General features: G+C 46.7%; 1 protein-coding gene across 1 annotated transcript in view; it reads right to left on the reverse strand.

Moving 5' to 3' along the window:
• Positions 1 to 5004: 5004 nt before the first annotated feature.
• The window catches only part of PAMR1 (peptidase domain containing associated with muscle regeneration 1), a 75604-nt gene continuing 59729 nt past the window's right edge, over positions 5005 to 20879 (reverse strand). The window contains exons 7-11 of the mRNA XM_042906412.1: positions 14185 to 14397; positions 12145 to 12211; positions 8573 to 8805; positions 7408 to 7700; positions 5005 to 6086 (exon numbers count right to left, since the gene is read on the reverse strand). Of these exons, the coding sequence (XP_042762346.1) occupies positions 5550 to 6086; positions 7408 to 7700; positions 8573 to 8805; positions 12145 to 12211; positions 14185 to 14397 (1343 nt within the window). The 3' untranslated portion in view covers positions 5005 to 5549. The remainder of the gene's footprint in view (positions 6087 to 7407; positions 7701 to 8572; positions 8806 to 12144; positions 12212 to 14184; positions 14398 to 20879) is intronic.

The raw sequence follows: 20879 nt of genomic DNA on the forward strand, positions 1-20879 counted from the left end.
GATATAGGAGGTGAATGTGGAAGGCCCATTAAGTTTTGAGTAGGTGACAAATCTGGCAGCAGAAAAAATCTGAAATCCCAAAGAACTGTAAAGATTCATATTCAGCCCCCACACACATAACTTCAGAGGACAATGTGTGTTATGCTGGAAAGGAGGGGGTGAAATAGCTCTATATTTTCTACTGGCCAGCTCAGCCTGGTCCCTTTCGATATATATATAGCCCCCCTACCCCACTCCATCCCAACACACACACATACACACACGCACGCACACACATGCAGATGGGCAACGTATAAAAAAAATCACTGCAAGCCTAGCACTTTGTCTCAGAAATTTATCCAGACACCTTCCACTTACACAATCCCATTGCTCCTTGCTCTCAGACTTTTTGGTTTTTCTAACCCAGGCCCCTATTTATTTCTGCCCACCCTTTCCTGTTGTCAACCCCACTCTGCAGATTTTTGAACTTATTTCTACATGCTGGGACCTCAGCCACATTGAAAGACTTCTCTTCTCCTCTCCACCCCTTGTAAGGTTTCCCATAACTGGTTCCCAGACGTCCAATCTCCTCCTCCTCAAGAACAGCGAAACAACAGCCATAACAGTGGCCATTATTGACCAAGTGCAATGGGTCAGACAGCATCTTCCATGCTGAGCTCACATACGCATCACACCAGTCCCATTTACAGAAGAGGCCACTGCAGAATACAGATCGAGTGTCACACTCAAGGTCACAGCGTGCAAATTGACAGAGATGGAATTTGAGCTCAGGCTGGGTCTTCTAACCACTGCCTCTGTCTGCACAGTCAGCCTGAGAGGCCTGTCTAGAATTCCACTTCAACCCTTTCACTCCTGGAAACATCAACAGGAGTTTGAAATTTGCCGATGGGCAATAAGAAGCCAAATTATTCACCCCAGCATTTGAAACCCACCACCAACTGGCTTCGCCTGGACTGGCCTTGCCTTGGCTGGCCAACCTGACCTGTCACTGCAATAAAGGGCTCATGTTGGGCAATAATTGGTCCTTCTCCAGGCCATCCCTTTCCATGATTAAACCTATGCACTTGCCAAGTTCTTATATCCTACTTCCTTCCCATCCACCACTCCAAAGACTCAGTTGAAGTGCTAACTACCCTGTGAATGTCAAGTTAACTGGAAATGCTAGCCTGCTTGGATTGCCCCGTCATCTCAATTCCTGTTGGAGAGGATGTGAGAGAATACAGTGTGAGTCCACTACTCAGTTACTCTTGAAAAAGTCCTCTTGATGTGTAAGCCTGGCCACTCCTAAGGAAGGCAAGAGGCTTGCCTAAATCATATAGAGTTTACTTACATTTTATATATCATATACATTTTATCACATGATACACAAAATCTAAGTAAGTTCTATTTAGGCAAAACTCTTACTATACACATGGAAGCATATGTGGGCATATACATTTTTTTTTCAGTGACCTCCAGCCAAGGACCACCAGAAATACACCAATAGCTAAGCAAGTTGGATTTAACTGCTCTTTGACACAAAAGAGAGTGTACATCCTGGGAAACTGTAGGGTATCTCACCTAGATAGTATTAGAAAGAACTTACTGGATTTGGGCTTCTATTAGGTTACCTGGGAGAGGTTGCAAGGAAGTGGGACTTTATTCTAGCTCAGGTACTATCAGTAAGCGGAGGTCATTCTGTAATAGCGATCTCAATAAATCTTATCTAAAAGGAAAACTAGCCAAAGCTAAAACAGCAATTGGGAGAAGCAGCCAGTCACACACATGAGCTGGAGAGGGAGTAATTGGTGTTCTTGTGGTTTGTATGGTGACCCTGCTTTTGTCTGTTCATTGACAAGATAATGTGGTCTTGGTGTTTTGCTCCATCGCAGTCACAGAATGATCTTGACTGCTGCTGGCATCCTGGGAAATTACTGACCTTCAACAAGAGAACACCATAGCCTAGCTGCGAGTGCCAGGCCAGCTCCTCAAGGCCTCGCCAATAGAACGTTCCACGCTGGGGGCGGCCTGTGCATAAAAGACAAAAAGAACTACTTCAAAACGAATCAGAACCAAACTGTTTTGGGTGAAGCAGGAGCCTTCTCGGGCTCCCCCCGAATGCATCCTGAATGGACAAACATTTGTCCAGCATTCATATCCCATAATTTGCAATGGCTTTTGTTCCGGGTCAACCTAGGGGAAGCTGGAACTATGCAAAATTCCCTTCCTTATGTGATTGCGGGTGGGCACAAGAGGAACTTCCATGGGATCTGAAGAGGGGAGTGGAGCAGTACCTCCCTGCTCTGAAAGCTGGTAGCACACCAGTCACTGTGATAGTTCACACTCAAGGTCACTGATCCACCGGCTCACCTTGCTGGGGGGTGAGGGGGACAGCACCCAGGCCCACCTTTGGAAATGCTCTTCAAGCTTCTCTGAGTGTCCTGGATCAGGTGTGCGTACAGCTACATGCTAAGGGTGTCAGGACGGCTGGGGACGGCAAGGGAAAACATGGGCTTCCCTTCATCCTTGGGGGTCTCAGCTTGTCCTTGCTCGGCCAACTTCCCAGCCGGCTTTCCTTCCAGACTGCTGGCCCTGTTGATTCCAGGTTCAACACCAGATGCCAAGGCAAGAGCCTCCCACAGACTTCCCTGCCAGTGCCCACAACTGTATGTTTTCATTACTATCCCCTATTCTATAAGACTCTTAGAAGTTCTGATTCTCTGATCAAAACCACGGACTGATGGACCACTCCAGATTCCCAGCTGAGAAAGAGATCTCTCATCCTCACAGCCCCATGCTAGGATGTGAAGGCCATGTTATGAAGATATGGATGGCATTCCTATGGTGCCAGATGTGGCCAAGGGACAGGCTGGTGTCTGACTCTCTTGTCCAGACCTAGAGATTTCGGTCAGCATGGCAGAATGCTTGCAGCCCACGAGGGCAATGCCGGGACGGGAAGATCTTGGGGATGGTGGAGAAATGGGCATGGGGCCCATTAACCAAGTATGCCAAGGCAGGGCTGCCAGGATTTCAGGCCCGTTTCAACTTCTGAGGGGATCAAAGTCATAGCTGAGATGACATAAATGTGAACCAAGTCTGAATGAAGGAGCAAGGACAGAAAGGATGTCAAGAAAGTAGGGAACTGATGGTCTGGGGAGTGGTGTGGGGTGGGGGGGGGTCAGGACAGAGAGAACAAGTTATGCACATGGGCACCCATGTCGGATATGCCCACAGAGGCACAGATGCAGGCTCTATGGAGCTGTGCCCAGCTGGACAGCCTAGCCCCCGCCTCGTATTACAGGCACGGAGCTATAAGCCATGTACTATGCTCAGCACTTTACACGGTATCTGACTTAATCATCACAGTCACCACAAAAGATGGATTTTATTATGTCAACCTAACAGTTGGGCAACTGAGGCAGCTATGTTAGGTGACTTGCCCCAGGTCACTTAGAAAAGAAGTTGAGAGGCAGGAAGTTGAATCTAGATTTCTTTGCTCAGACTCCCATTATACCTCTCAAAATCCAAGTTTTCTAGGCTTAGAAAAAAAAAAAAAAGAAAAAAGAAAACGAAAAAACCTTGGAGCAATTTGGTAACAATATCTGCCGAAGCCGATGCCGCAGCCCTAGTTAAGGTCTCAGATGATTACGGCATCGTGCCAGGCTCAGCTCCACGGTTCCTGACCCACTGAGGCTAGGAGAGAATAACTATTGCTTGTTTTAACCACGAAACATTAGATGCTTGTTACTCAGAAGTTGATAACTAATACATTGCTCTTCGACTAAGCCATGAGAAAGGAGGTGGGTGTGGATTCTGGAAAGCCCCAGGAAAGTCCGACAAGATGATAAAGTACCAGAAACTGTCTCCTGGCTCAGGGAATTACGTAAAGACACAGAGATAGTAGGCAGGTTGGGAGACAAGTGTATCCTAACCTCCTGTGTTGGGGCCCAAGATCTGAAGGTCGAAGTTCTCTCCAGTAGGTTGAGAAAGAGTAGTGTTCCTATTTGGGTCTATAGGAGATGTGTATCTTCTGGAGGTCCCTGTACCAACCCTGGGCTCTCAGCCCTCATGAAGTGTAGAAAAGACTGAGATATTCTCGCAAAGGCCCCAAGGGTAGAAGGGGAGGTCACTGAGAGTCTGGCAGGATGGCTACCAGAGAAGGTTGTCGCTGTGGCAATGAGGCCGAGGGATCCAAACCAGGGTCAAAAGGGAGTCACCCCCACGACTCAGGAGTACCATGTCAGGAGGGAGGGCTGCTGGGCCCCAGGGGAGCAGAGAGAACATGGCACGAGTTTCAGTGGTTACCGCTGTAGCACTCGAGGTCAATGTCGGCAGGACAGCCAGGGATGGGAAGGACCCACCACACACACCCAAGAGCCAGCAGGGACTCCGGAGTCTCATTGTGCCCCAGTACTTGAAGGGTAGCCTCCACGGCACCCTCTTGGAGGAGAGGAGACTGGCCAGGAGAGCAGGGAAGAAAGGATAAAAGAGTGAGCCCCCCCCCCCCCAACACACACAAAAGTGAAAGTTACTGAAAAGATCACTTCAGGGACTGAATTCATATTTTTTTCCTGCCGCTATCCGGTGAGAGCCAGGTAGCTTTTGAAAAGAAAATCACGTCACTTCTGGAAAACAGTGGAGCTTCACTGTCTTGGCACATCTCAATCTAGTGTGAGTAAATAGGTGATTCCAGTTCAGATGCTATGAGAATATGTCATCAAGATGGACAGAAGTTCAAAGCAGAGTTTTGGGTTAGATCTTGGAGCATGAGAACCAGAGGGGACACTAGAAATCATCTAATCCCTGGTATTTTCCTCTGGTTGTGCCTTTTCTGATGGCCCCCATGTTGTTCCTCCTCCAGCCCATAACCCAGCAATTTCAGGGGCTGGTATTGAAAAGATGGCATTGGCTTTGCCGCACGCATTGTTTTGAAATTATGACTTGAGGATCTATTTTAAAGGGCTTCAAGCCATCAGAAGCAGCATGCAGCAATGAGAGCCATAGCACAGCGGTTCTGTAGGTCAGAAGCCAACCCTCGTTTTATTAAAATATGGACAGGGGATTGAGAAAGAGAAGGACCACACTTTACGGTGGCAATGTACACAAAAGCCAGAGCCACGTCCAAGCTCCGTTGTCCCGGGCTGTCCCACAGGCGGCTCTTTGGAATGTGGTCTGGCAAGAGTCTTGGAAGAGACCTCATGAAACCCAGACTTCTTGGCCAATGCTGTCTCCGCCAGAGCTGGCCATGACATTCACACCACCATAGGGCAGGTGGGCAAAGCCACTGGGCTGGTGGAACGGGGACCACTTCTCTGCTATTCGCATAGTCTTTTTGGAGGAGACTCTGTCCTTGCAAAGCAGCCGTGGTGTCTTCCAAATGGTCTCAGCAGCCAGGAAGGCAGCGGTCTACCAAAAAGTGAGCTCTACTCACTCTCCACTGAGTTTCGATCTTGAAGTCAGAAGCCCTGGCCCAGCCGAATTCACAGGCAGAATCAAACTTCAGGTCCACACTGCCTCAGGCAACACACGTAGAGATGGACCCACGAAAAGCACCTCAGTGGCGCCGAGGCTCATTTCATGTTTCTCTCGATCCAGTCTTTAAAAGGCAGTACCTTGCTGAAGGCCGTGTAGAGGCCGTGGCTGCATGTTTTGTCATAGCTCCAGCTGACCAGCCCCACCAGATGCCAGCGTGGCTCGGGGGATGCCCGTCCCGGAAAGGACACAGCCGCGATGCCTCCCGTCTCCGCCGTGCAGATATCAGAAGGGGCAGCGGGGTCCCGGCTGGCACAGAACATGTTGTCCGTGATGCTCACGGGGATGCCGTGGTCCTCGTGCTGCTCCTCACACAGCAGCGAGTCCACCACCCTGACCACCCCTGAGCGCAGCGTGTCGTTCTTGAAGCCCGGGCTTCTGGCATCGGACAGGACGTTCCAGCCGGCCACGGTGATGCGGGACTCCTGGAAGGAGGTGCTGAGGTCCCGAGGGGCAGCGAGGCAGATGGGCTGGACGCGGGTGCTGACACGAGCCTTGTCCAGGAGCTTCAGGATGGCGATGTCCGTGTCCAGCAGGATGGGGTCGTAGTTGGGATGCAGGATGACTGCAGAAATCTACAAACACAAGAAATGGACAGTAGTGGTGAGCCACGAGCTGCACAGTGAACAAGAACAGGCAAGCCCTGGGGCCAAATAAAATTTGGAGAAAACGTCTTAGGGACACACGTAATTATTTGGAGACGCTTTGCTTAAGGGTTCCTGGGAAACATCAGCTCTCTTTCGGGGGCTGCAAAGTGAAAAGCCCACTGCTGCCTGGTAGGTGGGGTTAACTAAGTGGGGGCGGCAGACGGGGCTGCCGACAACAGTGTGGCACAACCCATCTAAAGCGGGTAGCAGCCACTTTGCTCCGGCTGACCACTGCCCGGCCGAAAGGGGGCAGCATTCTAACCTGGCCAGAGAACAGACTCCAGACCTTCATCTGAACCTCCTGATTTTTAAATGCTGGCACAGAACTGGCTTAAAAAAAAATGTATGTTAGCGCCATCCAAACACGAACCCCTCAAGGCGACCAGTTTGCAACCTCTGGGCCACCATACACATTCATCTGTAAGCCAGTAAGACAGAGCTCCACCCAGAATGCTCTACAAGACTTTTCCACAGTCTTTGCTGATTGTCCCAATCCTTGCTGATCATTCACTTTGATGGGAGCTTCTAGGAGCCTACGTCTGTGATATGCTCTAACATTTTTATGTTCGTGTTCTATTACTGCAACTACCTTTGGGCACATTTCCTCGGGGCTTCTCTTGTGTCAAACTAATCATAACATACTGGTCCGTCACTTCCAGTAGCCTGTGGACTCCTCAGGGCAAAAACCATGCCTCATATATCTATTCTTATGTATCAGTTCTGTATCTATTCCCTGTGAATGGCGTACTATGGGAGATCAACAACGAATGGATAGATGGATAAGATGGATAAATGGATGGATGGATGGATGGATGGATGGATAGATGGATAGATAGATAGAGAGGGAGGTGGGTAGGTGGATGGAAGAGAGGAAGGGAGGGAAAGAGGCAAATAAAGACAGATGTATATTATAAATTGATCAGGAGTACCTTGGATAAAATCTTTCTATGTCCTCAAAGCCTACCTAGTACAGTGACCTAAACATAATGGGTGATTAACTTTTGATGATCTCCATGATAGATGATAGTTGTTACAATCTTATTTTGAAAACAAGGGGAGAAAAGACTCCCTAGTCTTTCTAGGTGCCCCTTTCTAGTATCTGTCTACGTGAAATATTGGGCACCTGCTACATGCCAGCCTCTGGCTGGGTGCTACAGTGCCAAGGTGTCGGCACAGGCACACCTGCTGCTCTCCTGGTGTGGAGTTTGCTGAGCCGAGGCCTAGTCTCCAGGGGACAGCTCTCTCTCACCCGCAAGCTCTGGATGGTCTTCTCCTCTCGGTCATCATCCCGGTAGAACTTCCCCAGGACGACTCTGAGGTCTGCTGTCTTGATCATGGTGACCCTCCCCAGGTCAGTTACGCAGTGGGCAGCCACCACCACGGTGCGCTCATTCACCAGGGCGCCGCTGCAGACCAGGAACCACGCGTCCTTGTGCAGGCTGCCACCGTGCACCCCGCTGGCCCTCCTGTAGATGGCCGCCTGCCACGGCCAGCGGATCCCCTGGGTCTTTGGAGCGGCGATGTTCTCAGTTTTCCCACAGACTATGGAGAAAGCATTGGCTCAGTGAGATAAACTCAGACTATCCCATCCAAAGGGGAATGTGTTACTCAGTCAAGAAAACACAAACCTGGAAAGGTAAGCACCGTGCACGTGATGACCACTAAGCATCTAAGCTGTTTTTCCTTTCCCACTAAAGAGTTACCAACCACCTTGTCATGGCTGGCTATAAAGTCTAGGGTGAAGATTGAAGGCTTTGGATCCCAGGCACTTAACTATCAATAGGACTTTGGGCAAATTGCCTAATCTCTTAAAGCCTCAGTCTTCTTGCCTACAAAATGGATACAGGAATCACACGTGTCTCACCCAATTCTTGAGGAGGCTGGATGATCATGTATGTAAACAGTTAGACTCAAAATATCAATGACTATCATTATAAACTTGACCACAAAGAATTAAGCCATACTGTTCTCCTTTGACAAAGAGGATGGGGAAGGTAGTTTACTATGTGCAAGACCCTATTCCAGAAACTTCCACATACTACTTCAGTAATCATCATCTTAGCCTTATGGGTAATTAAAAGCTCATCACCTAATTAGTAACAATTACTTACTCAATACCACTGGATGATGAGCATGAAAACGGGCTTAGACAGGATATCCAAGATGACATAATTAGAAGCCTTCTGGAATTGTTAAGTCCTTTCCCCACCTGTGTGTAATGACGGTTCTCTCCCTTTTATCCAAGGAAACATAAGAGAATTATTCAGAAGGAAGTATGCCCCCTCCAAAAAAATTCACCTAAGACCATTGGACGAGAAACCTTTCCCAAAAAGTCTTCAAGAGGGTTAAGGGCTTTTCACAAGTAACCATGGAAGATGTAAGGGGCTCCAGCCCCAGGACAAGCCTTGACTCACTAGGGATGCAGGACGGGGCACGTCCACTCCACTTCCCGGTCCTGAGGCATGTCCGGCGGCTGCTGCCCAGGCGACGGTAGAAGGGTGAGACACACTCGTACTGGAGCTGGGTGTGCAGGTGTTGGAACCCGGGGGGCAGATCTCCAAAGGGAAGGGCTGGCTTCTTGGTGGGGGCGCCCTGCAGTTTCTGCTTGCTGAAGGACGCCGAGTAGAGCTGGTGTAACGGCGTCTCCCTGCATTGGGGCCCACAGGCCCAGAGAAAACAGGGTGAGAGACGGTCATGGCGGCCCCTATGGTATCCACGCCAGCCCCCCGCGTAGATATTTGGTTAGAGCAGAAAACAAAAAGTCTATCTCATTCTCTCTATCCCTCCCGCTCACCTCCCCCACCCTCTCTTTCCTCTCTCTCTCTCTCTCTCTCTCTCTCTCTCACTCACACACACACACACACGCATGCACACACACGCTTCCCTTCTGCCACTGAGCAAATTCTCTTGCACACCTCAACCTTCATTCTGTTCATCCATTTCCATTTCTGGCATGCCTCCAGCTGCCTAGGATTTTAACCAAAGGATAGTATCTGGTGTAACAGCTGCGATCCAAGGGTACGTTATACGTGCACACAGAGAAAAATTAACTGTGAAATTAAACAGGAAAGGAAGTTCATTTGAATGAGAGAAATCCAGGCGTCTTTTTTCCTCCAAACATTATCATAATGGGGTAGCATTAGGAATTGACTTGAACTAAACTGTGTTGATACAGTAGTTTGATTTAGCAATCAGCATATATAATTAGTACACCTCAGAGAATCGAGCTTTCTCAGGGCACAATGATTGGCAGAAGCACAGCGTACTGTGTGTACATGCGAAAAGGCCTTTCAAATCCACACTTGGAGCTAAAGCCCCCAGAGACCACTCAGGGGTTTTTGGGGGAGACGCACACACATGGGAGAGCTTGCGTTCATGGTGCATCAGTGCTAACGATCACTGAAAAGTTAGAATTCTTTTAGGAAACAATGTTTTCATCTCTGTTGAATGAACGGGGAGAGGAAGCCCAGAGAGGGGAGTGAGAGTACACAGAAGGGTACACGGGAAGCTAAGGTGGTACCCAAGGCAGCACCTGAGCAGTTATGGTTCCCAACCTGGTGTCTCCACTGGGCCATTTGATATCATCTGAAGAAATGTGTGTCATGTGTCTGCACGGCACTTCACTCAGAGCAAATATTCCACCCACACTGATTTCATTCAACAAATCTGGAGCCCAGTTTAGAACAAGGTCTGCAGTTCAAGGAGCTTCTGAATTGGCCAGCAAGCTCATCTTTTGGTCCATCTGTTGAAAGACTACACTGCCTTTGGGGGTTCTTGGGTGACTAGGCTGCTGGAGATATGTATATCCACTTTCCAGCAGCCTATCTTCCAGAAAGATCCTTAAAACCAAGTTTTAGGCTTGCTTTTTCATCTACATGAGCTACCGGGCACCTTGTCACCTAACCTCCCATTATAATCGCTTTAAAAATGCAAAGCCCCATAGTCTTTTTCAATGGCTCAGGGGCTGCTCTACAAGACGTCTCCTTGGAAAGAACAGGTTTATCCCACTTAGCGGAGAGTCCAGCTCCAGGTAGCTCATAAAGATCAGGAAAGGGAGCGGAATTTGTATTCTACAGCCACTGTTCCCAAGGGAATGCCTTGCCTGACAAGGGAAAGACAGAAATAGGAGATATCCGGAGGAAGGGTGAGAGACTGAGGAATATCCTGCTTTATGAAGATTTCAGGTCACTTGGCTGTGGCCGGTTCTGGTCGCCGGGATGCACTGTGACCAGTCCTAAAAGCAATAACTACCAGTGACAGGTGTTCATCCGGGCGAGTGTTCTGCTAAAGCCTTTGCGCAGGACTTAGTTAGAGCTTAGTGCATAAGGGAGCAAGCCCTGAAGACCCTGAAGACCGTGAAGATCCTGGATTTGCATCCTGGATCCGCATTTTGCAGTGTGACTTGGAGCAAGTTAATTAATTTCTCTGAGCCTCGGTTTACCCATCCGTAACCACATTGGTAATAAAATCTATAATAAAATGGTAATAATGATGATCCCTACCTCAGAGGGCGTAACAAAGAGTAAATGCGCTAATGCATGGGAAGCGCTCAGAAGAGTAACTGGGCACATAGCATTCGATAAATGCTGCCTATCGGGGCTGCGTCTAATCTGTTCAGCAATCCCCAGAGACACACGTTATTATGATCGTCCTCATTTTTCAAAAGAGGCAACTAAAGGCTCAGCAAGTGTAGGAGCTTTGCCCAAGAATACTAAATACAGCCCTAAAGAGAGACAGAAGCCGGTCTCGAGCCATTGTTTGTCAGTCCCATTCATTCAGTCCATGCTCGGGGTGGTTATGTTTTCTTGCGTGCCCCCTGTGTGGCAAGCATTGTTCTTGGCAGGAGGACCCGAGCATGAACAAGACACAAAATGTTCCTGTGCTTGTAAACTGTATTTACTTATTTTCGTGGGCTGGGGGCGGGTGGGGGGAGATAGAACTTGAACAAATAAAAAAATGGATGCGAGACGACAGGTGGGGATAGAAGCCAAGCCGAAGACAGAGTCACAGCGAATGCCAGAGAGTAGAGAAGTCGGCTCTGCGGTCTGGGTGGTAGGGACATTACTACCTTTATTTTATTTGCTTATTTACTTATTTATCTGGTTGGCGGTGGCTTAATTTTAGATAAGGTGTAAAAAGAGAAAACATTAAACGGTACCACAACATAGTTGTCATTTCGGGGGGTTGCTATTTTCAAAAGCACAACCAGGGAAGGTCTCTCTGCCAGGTTAAAAAGCTGAGAGAGAGCTGAAGGAAGGGAGGCATGAAGCCTCACTGAAATCCAGTGGAAGCAGGGTCCAGACAGAGCTGTGAGGCTCTGAAGGCATCGTGCGTGGAGGGGTAGAGAGGACAAGCCAGGCAGCCCGTGTGGCCGGAGCGGAGGGTGAGGAGAAGAATGGCAGGAGATGAGATGAAACGGTGTTTCCTGCAAAATGAGGCGAGAAGTAGTAGAAATGGGCCTATTCCATCCCCACCGGTGGCCTCCACATCTGTCTTCCCTGGAGGAAGGCTGGGCGGGCAGATCTGAGGGCCCGCATCCCTCCTCGGGACTGATCGTTTGTCTCTAGTTCCTGGGTGCCACCGGCGTGCCTCCTCTGGTTGATTACTACAGAAAACATCTGCCTGAGTCTGGCAGGAGGGCCATCCCGGTAGAAGGTACCCTAGTAAACACAGAGCAATTTCACGAAGACTCGAGTATTAAAATCCAGTTCCTCACGGATCATCTTCAAGCCTCACTTCCCATCAACCACCTGCTTTCCCACGATCCAGTGAACCGTGTACATGTTCCAGCAGTTGCTACCTCTTGACCAAAGGCAGCTGGCTTATCAGCTTCCCCCTAATAGGCCCTGTTCTTTCATGAGGAGTCAGCTCTGAGTGTCCCTAAGAAACCCCAGAGTGTCTTTGGCCAAACGCAAGGCGAGAAAAGGGGCGGGAGGGGAAAGCATGCATTTGCCTTTAAAGCAGAGCTCGGGTGTCTCCACCTCACCTTGACTGAACCTGCATTGGAAGAACTTTGCGTCTCACCAGGTCTGAGATCTTTGGTTCTCGGCAGGCTAGAACGAAGGAGACAACACTGCATAATCTCTTCCCATATTACCTGCTCCCATCATTCCGTTCAGATTCATCCCTGACCGCCCTTTCTGGACACCCCCAGGGGTCTCTGAGGGGAGGCATGCCGGCCAAGCTTGGACAGCTCCCTAGCGAAAGAGCTCGCCGCCTTCCATCTAAATTGACAAGCCCCTCCGAAGAAGCCACGTAGAGCACGCACCTCTGAAAAGCCGCTCTACCTAGGTGATGTGGAACCCTGGCAGTCAACACACTGGCACTCTCTGTTCACACGACAGCGTTAGTGACCTTGATGGAAAATGGAGTCAAGGTCAAAATGAAGGTTCTAACATAAAGCCCCAAGCAGGGAACTACAAGGTTCTCCTTTAGGACCAGATGTCAGTGTCCACCATGGGGAAGTCTTGGGTAGCTGATTCCCTCATGTCCTTTCTCTGAAATTGAGGCTCCTGATGACCATTTAAGGACACCTCAAAGCCCAGCGTAATTTTGCTGAAGTGTCTCTTTCTTCACAAGTGAAAAGCAATCCTTCTCGTTCCACTTTCCCAATCAGGCAGCCAACATTCGTCTAATTAGCAAACTAGAGAACTTTGGTTGTTATTAATTCGTAAGAGAAGAGTTGACAAAAATCTCCAAGGACATATGTAACACCGTGTCCATACTTAATGAAATCAAGAATCAGAGTCTGTGCTGGTGGGGACGAAGGTCGCTTCTGGCTAAAGTCTAAAGTGATTTATTCCTTTCACAAACCAATTCTCTTTTATTTCTTTTCCCAGGAGTTGGGTTGTTGACAAACACCCAGAAGGGAAAGTGGAGGATTAAGGCAATTATCTGGATAATCTAGGCCAAGGACATGCTTTTCTTCCTAGGAAACAGCCAGATGATTGTGACATGCCCCTGAAATACAGGGGCTGTTGACCTGGTTCAGTAAGAAACTACCCACCCCCAGTGCCAAGGGGGAAGTTTCAGGCTTCTTTGTACAAGGTTCCATTTTTTTCTAGTCCCAAACCAACCTTTTCCATCTTCCTCCCAGATTCCCAGTTGGCCCCACTTTGAGTTCAGCATGATCCGTTCCCTCTTGCCTATACTTCCTTGTTTTCCTTTGTCTCATGATGGCAATATCTCTGCCAACCCTTCCCAGCTCCCCAGATTGGCTCTCCTCTGACTTGCGGTGTGCAGCTATCCCCATTTCAAGCAATATTGACCGTTCCCTTCTCTGAACATACATTCCTCATCTGTTTCCTCTAACTCTGCCTTGAATGCTCAAGGACTTGACATCTTGTTAAGATGTCTTTCACCATGTTAACATCTTTTTTTAATGTTTATTTGTTTAAAGAGAGACAGAGACAGCGCCAGCAGGGGAGGGGCAGAGAGAGGGAGAGAAAGACAGAATCCCAAGCAGGATCCGCGCTGCCAGCACAGAGCCCAATGAGGGGCTCGAACTCACAAACCATGAGATCATGACCTGAGCCGAAATCAAGAGCTGGACGCTTAACTGACTGAGCCACCCAGGTGTCCCCACTATGTTAACATCTTAAACTTACTGCCACATAGGCCGGCAGGACGGTGTGTCTATTTTGTTCTTTTGTTTCCTGTGTTGACTTTGTATTTCATGGACAGTAGATAAACACAGCTATATTGAAGCACACTGGTTGCCTCAATTTTGTTCTTGGGTCTGCATATCTAAATCAGTCCTGTCATCTTTCCTAAACTGCTCTGATAACTATCTTGATCACAGCAAGAAGCTGTGATTAGGATAAGCAGGTCCTCTGGAGGTCCAGAAAAGGAGCAAATGTTTTCAGAGATGGCTTCCCACCTGGGAGTTATGGACGGTTCCAGGGAGAACCTAAGAGGGAAAGGCATTTTCTTTTTTCAGGGGCTCACAAACACCCATGTATGGGAACTACCAAAAAGTCCGCAGCTCCGTCTGCTTCTGTGGCTCTCGCAAATACTTGTAGGTTACCTTTTATGCAGATTGGCTGTTTCCCCGACCACTCTCCATTCTGCTGGCAAGTTCTCTTCTCGTTGCCACTAAGAACGTAGGAGTTATTACAAAAGAAGGACACGACAGTGCCGATTTTCGCATAGTGCCCGTTGATAAGCCCAGGGCCACCTGCTATCTTCTTGTACCCATTGACTGGGCCCCCAGGGTCCGAGCAGTTTCTTTCTTCAAGGACTAAAAGAAGAAATAAAAGGGAGTGGGGGGAGGAGCTGTTAAAAGTGTGAAGTATTCCATTTTAGAACCAAATCTTTTCATGTTTCACTGAATTAAAAATGCAGTGAGGTGGGGCCTGCTAAGGATTGTACCCAGAGGAATCACCAAGAGAAAAACTCGTAATAGAAAATGCACGCGTTAGACATGTCTTCCCTTGAGAAGTATGTCTTCCCTTGAGAAGTATTTCATCCCGTGTATAAATAAATTTGACATCGCCACTGGCTCTCCTGTGATCTTGTTCATTTCCTTCTCAAACTGTGGGAGCTGGGCAGGCCTGGGCAAAATAAACATTGCACCTAGATTTTATGAGCAGTACCCAGGGGTTATTGCTTTTCAGTGTTGTGCTGTCTCTTCCATTCCCTAAAGCTTGTGCAATTCAACAAGACCATTCAGTTTCCTATTTGTATTATACCCAGAATGTAGAACTTACTAGAAACCAAAGCCTTATGTGTGAAATGAATTTAGATGCTATGTTTCATCTTCAGGAACCCAAGAGTGCTGAAAGTTATGGTGAAAAAATACTAGAAACTATATAGATTCAGAGATAAAACAAAGTTCCCCTGATCTCCAACTATATACTTTCTAACTAAATAAACACTTAATGTCCACTCCAAAGGCATTTCTATTCTCTAACTCACATTGGACAGCAATGGAGAGCAGAAATGTCAACACCAGCTATAACACCAGTGTCCGAGCACTGAACAGGGTATCAGACAATTCCTGGAAAGATTCTATCAGGTAACATATTTTTCTCAAATGGATTATGGCACAAGGGTGAATACTGCTTGCGTAAGGACGCAGAGGGAGTCCCCTGAGGAATTCGACCTTTAATTACTGCACTTGGGCACCAATCGCTCCGTCAGCCTCCCTGGTCTCTTTTTAATCATTTCGTCTCAGACACAGTCTCATCCCTATGAAACAGTCCCCACGCAATGTGATCATGCATCTGACATGCTTTTCTTCCCTTAACCGTCCCAATTAACTTTCAAGCAACCTGCTTGCCTGCCTCCAGGCAAGAAAAGAGTCTCCATTCCATTCATATAGCACTTCTAAAATACTTGAGAAGTAAAAATGAGTAAATTTCCCTTTGTGCCAATTTGGCAGGGTTGCTAATATTAATCAAATTTCTGGTTTGTCTGCTTTAAGACTGCCCATAGACCATGTGGCAGATGATTTCAAGGATCTTCTGTATGCTTTTGGGCTACATACTAGGAGCAGTTTCCACAACGGGGAACTCCAAAACCCCACCTTAACTTAAGAAATGAACCTGAGAGAGCTTTCGCAACATGGCATATGGAGAGCAATGCACTTTTTGAAACTTCAAGCGGCCTTAGAAATCCCCAGTGCTTATATTCCCAGGAATGCCTCTATGATGTAGGAGGGAGAGGCAGAGAAAGCATTCCATATTGCTCCAGTGATGGGACTCCCTTCTTAGAGCGGAGATCACTTAATGCCCAGAACGTGTAGCCTGAACCTGAGCCTACAGTCTGCAATCATCTCAAAAAGGTATGGTGCGTCTTACCTGCAAGTGTCAGAAAATGGAATTCACTGCCAACATAAAAATCAGGAGATTGCTCAGAGAAATCCATATTACTGATTTCTGAGCAAAATTCAGATCCGGAAACCCTGGGCCTGTGTTCCCACACGGCCACAATCAACTGGCGTTGAGAAGTGGCTTCTGCTTAATGGGGGCTGCATTCTTCATTTTGGTCACAGCCCCCGTTGCCTGGCCCTGGCAGGGGCTCCACTGTGTGGTTAGTTAGCTTATCAAAGGGCCATGCTTTGTGCAAAGGGCATGATTTGTGCAACACCAGGGCAGTTTCTTCTCCATTTTGAGTTTTGCTTCCTATAGCTCACAGCCAAGAAAAATTCTGGTGATACTTAAGACCAGTCCTGGAATACTGAAAGAAAATGAACTATAGTTGAATCACAGCAGTTTCAACAGCAGATAAGAAATCCCTTCTACCGTGAGCCTGATAGTTGGGTTTCTCCCCTTTTAGAAGTAAGGACTTCTGTGGTCCACCAGGCTCCTGCCCTGTGATTTCCTAATGGCAGCATCCTTGTGGATCATATTTCCAATTCCCCATTTAATGTGGGCTTAACCAGCAGGAATGCACTGGAAAGTTCTCAAGCCTTTGGAGGTAACAAAGCCTTGGGACAATTTAGGTTATCTGCCTTTCTCCCTGAGGAGGATTTAAAGGGAGACTCCAAGAGAAACTGAGTCAGGATATACAAACAGGTCTGCCCAAGGCTGAGGAGTTCTGCCATATTTCTAGAATTCTTAGATGCTACTCTTTTTTAAGTGACATGTCTGAATCAGGTCACATATATAATTTCATGTAGTATGTCTTTACTTCCAATTCTCAAAGAAGCTGTAATTAAATCAACAATGCACCTTAAACTTGATGAGATCTTATAACAGAGAACTATTATTTGATTTTAAGTTATTGCTCATGAATGGTCGGCAGGATGGAGCTTCCTTGTGCTGAATGATGCTTCCGAGTTAGGTCCAATGAACCCTATGTGGCTGGGGCACCCGGCTGGCTCAGTCAATGGAGCATGTGACTCTTGATCTCAGGATTATAAGTTCGAGCCCCAAGTTGGGTGTAGAGATTACTTAAAAATTCAATCTTAGGAAAAAAAACTCGATGGCTAAAATTCAAGAGAAATACAGGCAATAGAAACAGATTTAGGAAGGATTCAGATGTGTAGTTTTAGGACACCACTTGAAAATAAATATGCTCAATGTGCTCAAGGAAATAAAACAGAAAATTGAGAACCTCAGTAGAAGACTGGAAACCTGAGAAACTAACCAAAGGAGAAAGGTAGAGCAGAAAAGTTACAGTGACAGAAATTTAAAGCTTAATTTAAATGAAGTGAGTTTAATAGCAAGTCAGATACAGCTTATGTGTATTAATAAACTGAAATATAACTTGCAAGAAAAAATTCAGGATGAAGCCCAAGAGACAAAAAAAGTGAAAACGTACAGGAACATGTAAGAATACAGAGAAGGTTAACAAATACATGTACCTAGCATCTCAGTATATAGAGATAATGGCTGAAAAAGACTGATAAAAGACATCAACCTACAGATTCACAAAGTCCCAAGATGGATACATATGAAGAAAACCAGGCACAGACCTATTACACAAAACTGTTAAAAACCAAAATCAAAGAAAAAATTTTAAGCAGCCAAAGGGGTAAAAAAAAAAAAATACAGATGGGAAAAACATACTTTAAAATAATTATAGTCATTCTCTGGCTTGTAACATCACAAAGGATTTTTGCCTCTTTATCATTTTTTCCCCATGTTTGACAATCAGAAACTGTAGCCATAAAAGTTTGGTGTTTATTATTTTTGTGGTCATTCGTTATTTTTATTTTTTAAAATAGCAGGCAAAATGGTTTGGGTCCTCCCTGCTCAGCCTATAAACCTAGCATGAACTGGGCCATGCATTGTTTTATGTTCCCATACTCTCTCCCCTCCCTGTAAATCTCATTACCATCTTGCATAATCACAGAATAATCCAACCTACTGTGAGCTCAGATTTAAATGAGCTTTGTCACTAGAGTCTGGGGGGAAAAGAAGGGCCTCCAGAATCAGACAGATATAGGTTGAAATAATTATTTGGGTCCCCAGTGTCCAGAATAAGTACACCAGAGGTCCTCAATTAATATTTGTTAGTAGGTGGAGGGGATAAAGGGTAAAATTTATTCATTCTTCCATTTAATGAACTAGGGTGTGGGAAAATGACATAATTTTCCAAACCTTGCTTTTTTTGGCCTGAAAAATGGGATAATAGCACTTATCTGGCTGGGCTTGTTTTGAGGAATAATTTCTATAACACATAGTTTCCTTTTCTCCTGTTTGCCTTTATTTACAAAGTAGGCAACTTCTAAAACTCAATTCCCCAAATTCATACACTTTAAAGAAAACCCACGAGGAAATCTAAAGACCTATTATTGGGTCTATTTGAATGTAAAACAATATGCCACTCTATTGTCTAGCTTCTTGGTAATGTCTATGCATGATGCGCTGGAGACCTGGGTCCAGGATGTTGACTCCGACTTCCGGGTATCAGCCGTGGTCTCTGTCTCATCTCTTTTAATCAAGCAACATGAAGCCTCAGAATTGTATTCTTGTCTCAAACATCCAGTGGGCATCCTTTCCTTTTCCCTCTCATTTATTTCCTATCCTATCCAAAGCTGTACACTCTCCTAGGATGCTTTTGAAGAGAATTCTAGGACTTCCTCCACCCATCCTTTTCTCTCCCAGTTTAGACATCTACCTGTTGGGTCTATAGACCATCTGCATCTCATTAGAGCACCTCCCCAGGGTTACATTTCAAAAACTATCTCTTCACTTCCCCTGTGGGTTCTCTTTTTAGAATCCTTTGTATCTCCCCGTTGAACAGATCCATGATTCTTTTCTATTTGATTTTTCAAGGGCTTTGTGCTTCCTTTCTCCTCAGTGGGATGGACGTTTCCACACAAAGCCAAATGAGAATGTAAAACATCTGAATCCCTGGCCTGAAGAAGCACCAAGCTTCTGCTTTGCTAAGTAATATACTCCACGATTAATAATAAATAGCACATCTCCCTGTTACTTTTGGGACTCAGTCTGGGGATGCTAAACACGTTAAGTTTAGCATGACCTTACCTGCCATTTCGTGAACAAAAAACAGTATCTTGAGGTGCATTGCTGTTTCAGACAAACATTTAAAGAAAGACTCTCTAACCTTGTTTTCTTGTTTTCTCAGGGCAACAGTACAAGGTGGTTCGCGGTGATGCCACTTTATGAAGGACACGTGATGGTTTTGAGATGGCTCTTGTAATGAAGTCTATCAGTGCCCCACCCAGGTCCCCTCATCCCCTTTTACCAGCTCAGCTTCCACATGTGCGCTTTACTGCTGAGAGCTGACACCTGCCACCTTCAGAGGACTGCCCTGGGCACAGGCACGGGCACCATCTTGCCCATATGAAAAGCTGAAAAATGCCTAGACTTTGGTCCCCTCATGCCCACCCCAGGGTTGCCTATAGACAATGACTGCTAGGTGTATAAACACAAAAGCTCAACTCCTATTCCTCAAGGCATCATTTATACTCCCCAGCACCCCCACAGGATCGGACTGAGTCTGGGAGTTCAGGTGAAATCACTCTTGCTTGGTTTCCTCCTCTTTCCCATCTCGCTTCCCCAACTCCCTTACTGGTCGATCCTGGGATCAACTGGTTGATCCCTTACCTCCTTTAATAAATCATTTGGACGCAAATGCTTAGCTCAATGACTGGCTTGGGAAAAAGTTACCAAGGACAGGTCTGCTATTTTCTTAGCTCTGGGCTTTAGGGCCCCTCATGCCTCCCCACGGTGGCACTCCCAGGAGGTGACAAGACCCCAGAGCGGCGGTCATCTCAGCCCTGGGCATGAAGCTCTGCATGTCTTTCAGCACTCCTGGGAGATCTTGGGGAGGATGATTGTCATCTAGAGAGGCCAGCTCTAGTCAGAGGGGCCTCCAGCCTCCACAGATCCTCTAGCGGCCGGCCAGCCCCACGTCAGCAGAGGTGTTTGACCTGAAGGGATCAGGTGCTCTGAGACAAGAGGCTTCCTCGCGAGCTAAACAGCATGGACCCAGAATCCACGTGAAGATTCTCCCTGATGATTTGGTGCTGTCTTTGTAAAGCCAGCAACTTGTTTACCCCCCAAAGGTACAGACAAGGACCCAACAATGCCAGACTGAATTTCTCACAAGTCTGAATGATGAGTCTTAGACTTGGCTTTAGGTTGACCTAAAGCAAATAAAGTTACAGCTTTCTCTCCCTTGATTGATACACCAAGATTCATACTCGACAGAAGGTAGCTGAGGTGACCAGGTCCAGAAGCTCTACAGGAAATGGACATGATGATGGAGATATCAGAGAGCATGTCAAGATACTGTGGAGACATTTTTAGGAATGGGGGCTCTTCAGTACACACAAGTAACACCAATTTTTTTGTGTTCTCTGCTCAATTATATTGAATATGACAAAGTCCACACTCTTCATCCCTAATTTAGGAAGTGGAACCACCTCCCCATCCCCCTAATAATCACAAAACTCAGGAGTGGGGGCAGTTCCCAGCTGTGACAAACAAACAAACAAACAAACAAACACCCAGACCTCTTCTTCCATTATATCAGTATCCGCCAGTATATCCTTGCCCACAAAAATAATCTTTTCATGAATAAGGCCAGAATTTCAATATGATATACCAAACACCCACGAATATTTGTCTTTTCCTTTTGCTTTGTTCTTGAAGTTACAAGTTCAAATTTGAAGACAAGATCTATCAAAAAACCCCTAGGAACCAGAGAATCCAATCACTGCTTTGCCTTTTAGAAGCCCAGCATGCCTCTCTGTAGAGAAAGACGTGGGGGAGTGCTGAGCTCTGTTGATTTCATGGACTAATT

The sequence above is a fragment of the Panthera leo genome, chromosome D1, assembly GCF_018350215.1.
Source record: "Panthera leo isolate Ple1 chromosome D1, P.leo_Ple1_pat1.1, whole genome shotgun sequence".
Taxonomy (NCBI): domain Eukaryota; kingdom Metazoa; phylum Chordata; class Mammalia; order Carnivora; family Felidae; genus Panthera; species Panthera leo.